At 41.8% G+C, this 12,774-nt stretch overlaps 1 protein-coding gene across 2 annotated transcripts in view; it reads left to right on the plus strand.

Annotated features, from left to right (window-relative positions):
• LOC116103577 (SLAM family member 5-like) overlaps positions 1-12,774 on the plus strand; it is a 204,889-nt gene that overhangs the window by 10,394 nt on the left and 181,721 nt on the right. For both annotated transcript variants that reach the window (XM_031389760.1, XM_031389751.1), the window contains exon 3: positions 3,581-3,913. In XM_031389760.1, the coding sequence (XP_031245620.1) occupies positions 3,581-3,913 (333 nt within the window). The remainder of the gene's footprint in view (positions 1-3,580; positions 3,914-12,774) is intronic.

Genomic DNA, 12,774 nt, shown 5'->3' on the forward strand with positions numbered 1-12,774 from the left:
CCTTGGAAGGAAGAAGGCTTCCTTCCAACTGCTTACATAGGTGGACCAATGTCATCTCAGATTCGACACTTCTAACACTAACCTCATCTCTTCCGTTTGACAGCTTTCCTGCCTATCTGTTTTATATTATGAATTTTCCACTGATACAGAGCAGAAGCTAAAATCAAATAGCAAGACAAGTGAAGGTTACTAGGTGCCCATTTCCTCATTGCCCCTCCTTGCACTATCTCTCAAACTCAGCCTTTCCTTGCCATTCCTATCATATCCTGCTTGGTTTATACCCGGATAACAACATTAGCATCATTAAGTTCTCTCTTGTTTCTTTATGGCATATCTGTTTTCTCTATTACCAAAGCTTCTTTTTCTTACTATACAGCATTTCTATATTAAGATTACCCTAACACATCATTTTAATCGTAATCCATAAAACTTTAGTAGATCCCTCCACATATAGGATAACTCAAATTTAAGACTGCACCAAATCCTAGCCTAATTTATATTTCTAGTTCTTTCTCTGTCTCTGTCTTCCCCCTCTCTCCCCATCTCTTTCACTCTCTCTTTCTCTCATAACACATACACATACGCTGTTCCCTCATAATGACAATCTAGATTCAATTGACATCAAAGCTTGTAAAATTTGAATTCAGAATCCAAGGATTTCTCATTTCTCATTTTATATTGCAAAGGAAAGTTTTATACATGTGTCTTATTTCCCTAACTTGGAATTAATTCCCCTGAGGTTCAAACTTGGGGCCTCATGCATGACATGCATATCTTAGACCTCTTTCAAGATATCTTTATGCCACAAGCTCGCTCCAAAATTGGATTTTGCTAATGTTCCCTCCAGTGATAATATAACATTTGAGTCTTTAGAGCATGTAGAAAAATAAATATTGGAGTTGCTTGACAGAGAGATTATTTCTTTCAAAACCAAAGTGCTTTTAAGAGGAGATTTAAATCCACTAAGGAGAGGACTTAGAAGCATCTAGCTGAGCTTTATTTGAATTATCCCATAGATAGGCTATAAGTGGGTCCAACATGGCCTCAGCATCACTGATCACTGGTCATACGGAAGGGCCATACAATATTTAAAATACACATACCAGTTGGTCATGATCAACACCAGGAATGATTCACATTAATTACACTTTGCCAGTTAACAAAGCACCTCTGCTCATGTTGCATCATTTGCTGCTCGAGGAGTTGATGGGGCCACTGGAAAGCTAGCATGGACTGATAAAGGTTTTATAACTCTTTTGAGCTTTCTCCATGTGTATGTAGATGCCCAGTCTCACAGCTACCTCCCTAGGAGGACTTTCAAGCCTTTAAACATAGCAGACAAATGCAGTTCACACATCAAGTTCTGCTTTTTCTCAGAGAGGTCAGGGTTCTTGCAACAATATCAGCAGTTTGAAGAGCTACGTGCAACACTTCCCCTGCAGCATCCTTGCCTACTCTTACCCACCCTGTCCGAGGGCTTTTTGAGAGTCCAGCATTTCCTGAATGACTTTGCTGCAGTCATAACTGTGAAACTTCGACCACATTCGACCACTTGTGGTTGCACAACTGCTCCCATACAGAGAAGCTCTCAGCCTTAGCAAATGGCTTCCACATTTGAGAAGTTAGTGACACAATATAGCCACAGTTGGATGTCATGTAATTGATGCATCTCCCACCTAAGTTAAACCCCAAGAATAGAATGTCCAGTAAGCCATAGGACCTGAATTCAAAAAAGCCTTAAGATGTGGAGGAGATCTGAGACAGGGGTTGGCTATAAAATTTGAAGGAACCAGTGCAAAACAGTAACTTGGGGCCCAAGTGTTCAAAAGCTATTAAGTATTTGGAAGGCACATAGCACCAGAAAACCAAGTTCAGGATCCTTTGAGCTTAGCCTCTCTGTGTGCTATACCTGAGGCACAAGCTAAGATATTGCAAGTGCTCTTTGTGAACTCTATCAACCCAGTAGGATAATTTATAGGGTGGCAATTGGTGCTGGGGATTTCTGCAAACTATGGCTGCCAGGGACAACATTAGCACAGGTTTATGTTCTCTGTGTTTTCTTCTTGTTGCCCTTCCACTTGCTACTCATCATAGCACCTTTTGTGTCCCATAGGCTCCTCAGTGTTGTCATGGTATCCTGTTATCCCTGTGGTCCTAACATAGCATCTGACATGTAGTCCTAACATAGCTAACATAGTATTAAGTTAGTACTATTGATAGTCCCTAATTTCCCCCACCCCATGTGTAATGCCCTAAAACATGTTGACTTGGCTTGCCCATTCCAACTAAATCCCCGGCGTGTTCCACGTGAGGGCAAAGCTTCCACTGACCTGAAAGGACAGAGGTTCACCTTAGCAGTCCTGGGATCCTGCTGTAGCTCCTGAGCTGAGGGGAAAGGCAGACATAATGGAAAGCAACACTGGGTTAATAAATCCTTTTATTTTAGGGACTTGCATTCTCAATGGGCCCTCTGTACAAACTTTAGGGTTAACATGGACCCATTTATGTGGCAAACATGACTTGACCTTTGGGGCTTGCACATAGCTAGTTCACATCAAAATAGCCCAGCTGGTTAATTGTGATTACCACCCTTTCTCACTGCTCAATTTCCCAGTCATATCCTTTGTTGAACACTTCATGTATCATCCACAACAATCTCAAACACTATTGATCATTAAAGAATCTCAGTGAGGGATTTGCTATATTAAAACATGTTTATCTAGATGCCTAAACTCCGGTGGCTAGAAGGCATTCAAGGAACAAAGACCATTAACCTTCACTAGGTCCACGATATCAAGTGTGTTCCTTTTCCTGTTATGTGGCCAGGAGTGGAAGAACTTGGGATAAGTGTTTGCATATATGGGCTGATGAAGTATTGGGACACTACATTTGGGGGGATTGGTTTTGGTTTTCCTGTGGTTTTCAAAGAAATATGTTATATTTTTGCTTTTATCCTTGGAAGATAAAGTCAAAAATTCTTCCAGGCTCTGGTGAAATTATCCCCTAAGTTGATGAGTTTGGGGATCTTTTCCGATCACATCTATCTTTACAGCCTACACAGAGTATTTGGCACACAATTGGTGTTTAACCATTTATTGACTAAGTTTACTACTGTTATATAGACTTTCTTGAAGCTACTTACAAAATAGGCTAAGTTCACTAATTTATGAATAAAAACACATGTATTTATTCAGGAACAGTTTTGTTTTAGAGAACATGGCAGGTTTTCTACTAAATTTTGGTTGTCATTGCACATTAAGAAGTAGGCCAGGTGGTGGTGACACACACCTTTGATCCCAGCACTTGGGAGGCAAAGGCAGAAGGATCTCTGTGAGTTCAAGGCTAGCCTGGTCTTCAAAGCAAGTTCTGGGAGAGCCAGGACTACACAAAGAAACCCTGTCTCAAGCCAACCCCACCCCCAACCCCATTTCCCCCAGAAATCTACCTAGAATGAAAGAAAAAAATCCCAAGAGAGAGGATAAGCAGTGTGAGAGGAGATTCCTCAGTAAAACTCAACAGGATAAGGAACACAAGACAGTTCAACATTTTGATGGTTACTGTTTTCTATTTATATCCTCAGGGTCTGAAGCAGCGGGAAGAGATGCAGACTCGGTGGTGAATGGGATTCTTGGGGAGTCAGTTACTTTCCCCTTAAATATTCAAGAACCACAGAAAATTACTGACATTGCCTGGACTTCTCGATCATCTGTTGCTTTTGTAAAACCAGGAGTCAACAGAACTGAAGTTATTGTAACCCAGAAAATGTATAAAGGACGAATAGAAGTCACAGGTCAGAACTATGACCTGATCATTAGAGACCTGAGGATGGAAGATGCAGGAACTTACAAAGCAGACATCAATGAAAAGAACCATGATAAAACCATCACCAAGATCTACCACCTTCATATCTACCGTAAGCTATGGCAGGATAGGGGCTTGGGTTTCCTTTTGCTTTGAACTTATGTGATCTAAACCACATCCATACTTCTGCAAACAGTTTCTTAACTCTTTTTATCTTTATAATTACATAAGCACATCAGTACTTATAAAGGTCTAACTTTAGTTCTGGCCTTGACAGACTTTAGCTGTATTCTGTTTTGCAGCAGAATTTGTCCTTTGATCTTTGTTTTCTTCTCCTATAAAATATCAACAATCATACTAATCAATTTGCAAGCATTTTCATGACACTCTAGTAAGATACCGTATGCAAAGTGGTCTTTAAAAACCTTCTGGTCTTAAAATAATTACAGAATGCATAGGAAGAAGCAAAGAATTATTAAAGTACGTGTTGTGTGCCCTTCACATCTCCTCTCCTCTGTTATACTAGATCCAAACTCTGAGTCTCATCCCCAGTGCTGTACCTTCTGGGGTGACCTTTCTTCATTTTCTCCCTGATTCCAAAGAAATAAAATAAGCAGATCCTGGCACACACCTTTGATTCCAGCACTTGGGAGGCAAAGGAACAAGGATCTCTGTGAGTTCAAGGCTAGCCTGGTCTTCAGAGCAAGTTCCAGGTCAGCCAGGACTGCACAAAGAAACCCTGTCTCAAACCAACCTCCCATTTCCATCCTGATCTCCCAAAAAATACTGGAATGAAACAAAAAAATGTCAAGACACATGATGAACAGTGTCTGAGGAACTCCTATTTCTGTAAGTGTTAATACTTTCAGAAATGCAGTAGTGTTCAAGGTCAAAAATAGAAAGTGATGTTAGAGCAATCCATAGAACTTTCTTAGAACTCGCCAGCACTTATATATGAATGGAATCACTTATATTCCTTTAGAATTTAATCATGTATGTAGCACCACGGTAGTAAAGTAAGACACCATCCCAAAATTTTCTTGTCTGCATTCAGGAGGGTGGAGATCTCTTAGCCCTGACTCTAGCTTTTTCTACCTAACAGTTTTGTGCAGGTGACATCTCTGTCCCTACCGAGGAAATGAAAGGAGATTTAGTTTTCATCACTATGACTGTACCAATATCTGCCCCAATGCCTGCACCCATGTATGCACGCACACACAAACACAAGTCCCTCCTACAATAGGTAAATAATGATCTTTTTCTTGTGTCTCAGCTATGGTGGAATACTCAGGGCCTGCTGTTGTAGGATAGCTTGGCTACAATGGAGATATACTGCCCAGGCTATTGTTGACTGTGTTTTTATGCTGGCATCTAGGCATCTGGGACTGGGATGATTATAAATCTAGGTAATGATTCTTGGATTTGTCTTTGTTGGGCGGGTGGTTTGTTCCTTGGTTTCTGTTTCCTCTCTGGATTTTCAGATAGTGTGATAGTTCTATGTTGTCCACTAGGACATTTTCTTTGGATCTGACAATTTTAGCCACTGGAGGTTCCTAAGAAAAGACATTCTAGTTATTGGGAGCTAACATTTAGGACCTATAGGCTAGGGGTATGAAAGGGTTCATAGGAAAGAGAAGAAGGGTCATGAAAGGGGTATGAAAAGGACCCCTAGGCTAGGGGTTTGAAAGGGTTCATAGGAAAGAGAAGAAGAATGTTTATTTCATCCCCTTGGAAACAGGGAGACAGTGAAGAGAGGTCACCCCAGAGGGTCTGCTGGGGATACTGGGGATCAAAGGAACAAAAGGAAACAGGAAGATATACAGGCACCTATCTGCCTTCCTGGCAGGAATGGTCTAGGTTAGCAGGGAGTGCCTACTGAAGGTGGGGGCTGGTATAAACCAACAAGTTGGGAGAAGGTGGGTAGGAAGGGAAGATCTGTGGAACCACAATAGATGTGGGCAGGAGTGGGGACATTAGAAAGAAGGCTGCAGCAGGTGCTCTGTTGCAGAGATAGGGATGAAACTGGAGCTTTAGATTTGGAGAAGAGGAAGTCTTTCATTAGCTTATATGTTTCCCTGGACTGGTCAAGTGGTGAACACTGGCATTGGAGGCTGATTTTACTGGAGTGATTTCGGGGAAGAAAGGTTGGAGGAGAAGATAGAGGTCCTCAAAGAGAAAATTAATAAATCCATGACATACAAACAGTGGAAAGAAAGAAATAAAACTGTATGAGTTGAAAATGGAAATAGAAACAACAAATAAAACTAAAACTGAGGGAATTCTGGAAATGAAAATTTTAAGAATTTGAACAAAAACTACAGAGGCAAATGTCACCAACAAAATATGAGAGATGAAGAGAGAATATTAAACATTGAAGATATAATAGAGAAAATTAATATATCAGTCAAAGAAAATGTTAAACCAAAAAAAGGTCCTGACCCCCACCCCCAAATTTGGGACACTAAGAAAAGACAAAACATAAGAATAATAGGACTACAGGAAGGAAAAGAATTCTACCTAAAAGGCCCAGAAAATATTTTCAACAAAATCATAAAAAAGATTTTCTTACCTAAAGAAGGAGATGCCTATAAGGTATAAGAAGCATACATAAAAACAAATAGATTGGACAAGAAAATAAACTCTCCTTGGCACATAATAATCAAATCACAAAACAAGGATACAAGGATGGTTCAACATATAAAAATCAGTCAATGAAATTTACCATATAAACAAACTGAAAGAAAAAAAGCCACACATGATCATCTCATTAGATGCTAAAAAGGTTTGACAAACCAACACCCTTTCATGATAAGAGTCTTGTAGAGATTAGAGATACAAAGTAGAGATACAAGGGACATACTTAAACATAATAATGTCAGGTTACAGGAAACCTATAGTCAACATCAAATTGAATGTAAAGAAACCCAAAGCATTTCAACTAAAATTAGAAATAAGACAAGCTTGTCCACTCTCTCCATAACTACGCAATATAGTGTTTGAAGTCTTAGCTAAAGCAATAAGACAACTGAAGGAGACCAGGGTATCCAAATTGGAAAGGAAGAAGTCAAAGTATCTTTATTTGCAAATGATAAGATAGTATACTTAAGTTACACTAAAAATTCCACCAGAAAGCTCCGACATCTAATAAACACCTTCAGCAAAGTAGCTGGATAGAAAATTAACTCACCAAAAGTAGTAGTCCTCCTAGGTACAAATGACAAATAGACTCAAAAAGAAATCAGGAAATGACACTTTTCATAATAACCTCAAATTTATATAAGATGTTTTGGCAGAACTCTAACCAAACAAGTGAAAGACTTGTATGGCAAAACTTCAAGACTTTGAAGAAAGAAATAGAATAAGATATCAGACGATGAAAGATCTCCCATGCTCACAAATCCATAGTGTGGAGAATGTAGAGGTCAACCTCGTAAAGTGGGATGAAGAGCAAGGCATGACAGACTCCTGCAGTTCCTCAAAGAGTCCTGGTCTGCTGTACATGCATTAGAGTTAAGATGGCTCCAGGAACACCAGTGAGACAGAAAAAGGGAACTGAGACCAGGGTGGTGGCTGCTTGCCCCATCTTCAAGGAAGTCCTAACAGGTGACCATGTTCCCTCCTCCCCAACCCACCTCTTCTGAGTTACCTCATCAGGCAGGACTTTAATTGGGGCATGATGACAGTGTGGCAAGAAACTATTGGCCAAGAATTTAGAGGCTTGGGATTGCCTCAAACACTGTATATGAGCTTATTCACTGGGCAATAAACTCAGATCTGCACCCTGATTCTGGTCTCGGGAGTGTGATTCCTGTGATTCATCATGTGACTCTGTCGCCTCTCAGCCTCCATCTTCGATCTGGTTTGGACATCTGGTGCCTGAACAACGACCCCCAAATGTCCTGTGCAACAAAGAATGGGTGAGCAGATCTCTCCAAGCAAAATGGGCAATACTAACTCTCAGAGGAAGCATAGTCAATGTGAAGGGCTTGAAAGGGATCTTGGCTGAGATGTCCTGAAAAGAAATTCCATACCTTTTCCGAGAAAGCTATGGACTTATGTCCATGGATGTTAGCTGACAGCATTTGGTATGAGCCTACCTGGGCAAGGGGAGCGGCGCTGGCATGGACGAAGGAGTTGGAAGAAGAGCTGCCTCCGTACTTCTTCCCAAAAGTCGAGTCCATCTTGCGCTGCCTTCATGGTTCTACACTAAACCTGCAGCCTCTGTCTGCTTTATTGACAAGTTCCAGGGGAGACTCCCCAACAGCACCCAAGAAAACCTTAGAGGGCACAGCTGCCTCCATAGATAAACAGACTGCTGAGCCAGCAGATCTTGTCAACCCTGTAGATAAAGGCACCACTCTGTTTTACCCTCATCTGATAAATCTCGAAAATGAAAGTGGAGGGCAGGTGGATCACCACCGCCAGACCCTCAGCATGCAACTAATAGGAATACATTGAAGACCAGTACACATGAAACAACGGCTTGGCCAGTTCTGCCACTTGCCTCCAATCCCTGGGGAAGAGAAGGATGTCGAATGAGCATTCAGGACTACTCTCCAGTGTTTCCTCTTCATGAAGCTAAGCTAAATCCTTCAGGAGTGGTACCTCTATTAGTGTTCACAGTAATCTTCCATCTTCCTGTAGAAAGTGGAATCTGGAAAACTTACTTTATGGAGGTACTGCAAAAATATAGGAAGGCAGTTGCTAAAAATGGGCTACAATCCTGCTTTGAGGAGCAGATGTTTGAATCCATGGCCACAGCTCTGAATACCCTACAGGACTGGAAGACTATTATGAGATCTATATTATTGGGGGTCAGTTTCTATAACAGAAGGTAGGGTTTTATGACGAGGCTGAGATTCTCAGACAGGGTAGCTTAGCTAGACAAGTGGCCATCCCACCTGAAGCTTTGTAAGGAGAGGGTAGTTATAGCTCTCCCACTGTTAAAATGCAGGGACCATCAAATTACTTTGACCATGTTGGCCTGTGTGCCATGCAGACCATCAGGAAAGTTAATGAAGGTGCAGTACCATCCAGAAGCCTGAAACAAAAGCCCAATGAACATTTTTCAGGTTTTGTGTATCGAGTTCACAAGGCTGTTGGCCTTCACATAAATCATCATGTGGCCATGGAAGCTTTAGCTAAGTTTGTCTGGGAGGGTTACTACTGAGGGTCGTAAGGCTATTGCCCCTGTCTGAAGTGGGAAAATAGAAGACTGGGTCAACACGGCCGGAGACATAGGTAATAGCTCTAGAAATTCACCAAGCCTAGTAGCCATCTTAGCTCTGCACCTAAAAGTAAAGGAGGAACATAAGAAAAGAAAAGATATTTGTTGGAGCTGTGGAGATTGAAAACATTTTTCCAGGCAATGCCTGAATAAAGTGCAGGGAAAGAAAGAGAAAAGATGCCCTTCCGTTTGCCCTTATAGGGTTCTCCCATTAGGCCAAGGATTGTCAATCTAAAAGCACTAGGGACAGCAACCTTTAGAACTTCCAGCAGGGCAACCTCCAGCCCTACCAATAAAGGAGAACCAAATTCCTAAAATATGATGGGCCATTATTATTGGTCATCATTGAGCCAGACTGGGTTGAGCCCCTAGGAGTAGAACACCACAGCAAGACCCTGGACTGTCTCCAAGATAAAACTAGTGCTGTTGGCGGAGGGTCCCAGGGAGCTGTGTATTTTGCTGATGCTCTCCTTCACCAACTTGACACATTTTTAGAAGTGTCTTCCCGACATGGGATCCCCACATGGACCAGAGTGCTCCTCCAGCCCCCTGACGAAATACGATATTGGATTCGCTTGGCTTACTCTTAAGCAGCCACCGCTACCCCTTTTGTGGATAGCATATTTCTACAGCCCTTCGGGTTCTGCAAACCTAACACTTCTGTGTCACTTTCCAAGCCTAACTGTGATGTCCTTTACTCAGGATCTGCTCTCAGGACATTTACCTCTCACCCTGTAGCTCAGATATCCCTTGCTAGCTATCATGGGAAGTTAGATAATCAATTCCCTAAAAATAATTTTCCCATCTTGTCTATGATGAGTATGTCCAATAGTTGCTTTATTTCTGAGAGGCCCGTCCCACAGGCTGCCTCTGGCTTCACAGATGTCTCTAAGAATGGTTGATTGTGTCATTTATGCCCTAATAACCTTCCTCCAAAAATATTTAAACAATACTTCAACAGTTCAGTCCAGTGAGGTGACTTGCTGGTCATTTTGTCCAAGAAGTGGATCGGCTAGATTCTGCCTTTTTGTCATCCGCTGTAGAACAAGCGTGATCCCTCCACTCATGCTTCCATAATTCTGCCCACTTGTTACATAGACTTTCCCCTAATCATACCCCAGCCTCATACAAACATTTAGTACCTACTTGCCTAGCCTGTGGCCTGCTTCTTCCTTTGGTAACTCATTATGGCAAATGGATGTCACCCACATCCCTAAGTTTGGGCACTTAAAATATGTTCATGTCTTGCCTAGATACCTTCTCTTAAGTTTTTGCTATAGAACAACCCAAAAAAAAAACCCAAGATGGTGATTGCAACTATGAGAAAGGCTATGCTGGTTGTGGGTGTCCCTTATGCCCTAAAAACTGATAATGGGCCAGCATATGTTAGTTGCGAGGACCTAGGTTTCTCTCACTAGACTGGAATTCCCCATAATCCTCAAAGCCAAGCTATCATTGAGCAGGTCCACTCCTCTCTCAAAAAAACAGTTAAAGAGCGGGATATGGGAGACTTGGCCCCAGGATAAATTAATAGAAGAATTACTTACTATACATTTTAAAAATTTTGACAAATAGGGTCTCACCATAGCATATAAACATTGGGAGGAATATATGGAGTGTAAATAAATAAATAGGTAAATAAAAAAGTGAACACTGGGAGGGGGCTATGCTGCCAAGAATAATTCCTTTGTCCTTGGTCTATTTGAGAAACCCTATAAAAAAACATCTGAAAGAGTCCAGTCCCTCTAATAACCATGGGGAGAGGGCTTGTCTGTTTTTTTGGAAAGAGCAGATAAGTCGATTTGGGTTCCTAAGAGATCCATCAAGCTCTACACCACTAATGGTCCAGATGAATCTGATATAGTGCCACTGAGGACTGCCTTAGAGAACCTCTCACTGAGTGACTCAAAGGAGAAAAAAGAGAGATGACTGCTAGTCCCTACACCAATGGGACAGTCGACATCAGTGGGGAGGACACCCCTAGCCAACCACACCAGTGACCTGGGCAGGCCACAAGACTCTTGTAAACTAGATACAGAGGATGTCTCCAGAAGGAGCAGAGGCAGGAACATCTACCCTTTTCTACTGGTGTGTGCTATCATAAGAGCTAATTCTGGGGTACATACCCAGCCACTCTTGTGGGTTGCCATTAGGAATCTGCCCATTTTCTTTATGTTAGTTGGGATTCCCAGTTGCCTGACATGGACAATAACAATCCAGCAATGGGAGAGAATCAAGTCCCCATCAACTCTACCCTAGTACTTTGATGTAATGAGTCATCCAACATGCTCCCAGAGATGGTGGGTTTTGTCTAACAGAATATATATGTCTAGAGGATTTCATACTACTGATTCAAGTAGTTACCAGGGACTTCTCCAACTGGGTCAAGGCTCATGAGGACAGGTGGTGACCAATATACTTTGCTTCTATTGTCAGCCAGTGGGCAACTTAACGAGTCTATGTTAAGGAATAAATACAACATTTGCTGTCCCTCGAAATATCAAGGCTCAACAGTTTAGCTCCAAGTTGCTCCTCTTGGATATCTTTAGCATTCAAATAAAAACAGAAGGGAAACCTGTGAGGGATGTAGAAGTCACCCTTGTGAAGGAAAAAGTAGGATGGACAGTGAGGTGCCACAGGCTCCCGTGATTCCTTGGAGTCTAATCTCGACATTAGATCTAAGATAGCTCCAGAAACACCAGTGGGACAGCAAAAAAAGACAGGCCAGAGCGGCAGCTGTCTCCACCCCCAATCTTCATGGAAGTCCGAAAAGTACTCACACACTCCTTCTGACTTACCTTATCAGGCAGGGTTTTCATTGGAGCATGGTGATGGTGTGGCAGATTACAATGGGCTGAAGATTAAGGGGCTTGGGATTGTTACACTGTGTATTAGCTTATGCACTGGGCAGTAAATTCAGAACTGCACTCTGATGCTGATCTCTTGAGTCTGATTCCTGGGATTTGTCACATGATTCCATCAACTCTCATTCCCATCCTCAGTCCTGTTCTCACACTGTAGAATTAGCTTAGTAAAAACTGATCATCCTACCAAGAGCATTCTACAAAATCAATACAATCCCTACCAAAACCCCATACAATTCTTTACAGATCTTGAAAGGATCTCAACTTCATGTGGAAAAATAAAAACACCAGGATAACTGAAACAATCCTGAACAATAAAAGAACTGCTGGAGGTCTCACCCTTCCTGATATCAAGTGATACTACAGAGCAAAACAGTGTGGAATTGGCACTAAAAAAAATCAGTGGAATCAAAGTGAAGGCCCCACATAAATCCGCAGAGCTATGAATAAAGAAGCTAGAAATACACCCTGGAAAAAAGACAGCAGCATCTTCAGCAGAAGTAATGGTCAAACTGGTGTCTGCATGTAGAAGCATGCAGATAGATCCATACTTATCACCCTGCACCAGCTGGGCAGTGGTGGCGCACGCCTTTAATCCCAGCACTTGGCTACACAGAGAAACCCTGTCTCAGAAAACCAAAACCAAGAAAACAAAAACAAAAACAAAAACAAAAAACTTAAGTCCAAGTAGAACAAAGACCTGAACTGATAGAAAAGAAAGGGGAGGATAGCCTTGCATTCATTGGCCCAGGAGAAGAGTTCTTGAATGGAACACCAAAAGTGTAGGCACTAAGATCAACAGTTAATAAATGGAACCTCATGAAACTGAAAAGTTCCTGTAAGGCAAAGGACACTATCATCCAGACAAAGTGGCAGCCTACA

Source organism: Mastomys coucha, unplaced genomic scaffold (genome assembly GCF_008632895.1).
Source record: "Mastomys coucha isolate ucsf_1 unplaced genomic scaffold, UCSF_Mcou_1 pScaffold1, whole genome shotgun sequence".
Classification (NCBI taxonomy): Eukaryota; Metazoa; Chordata; class Mammalia; order Rodentia; family Muridae; genus Mastomys; species Mastomys coucha.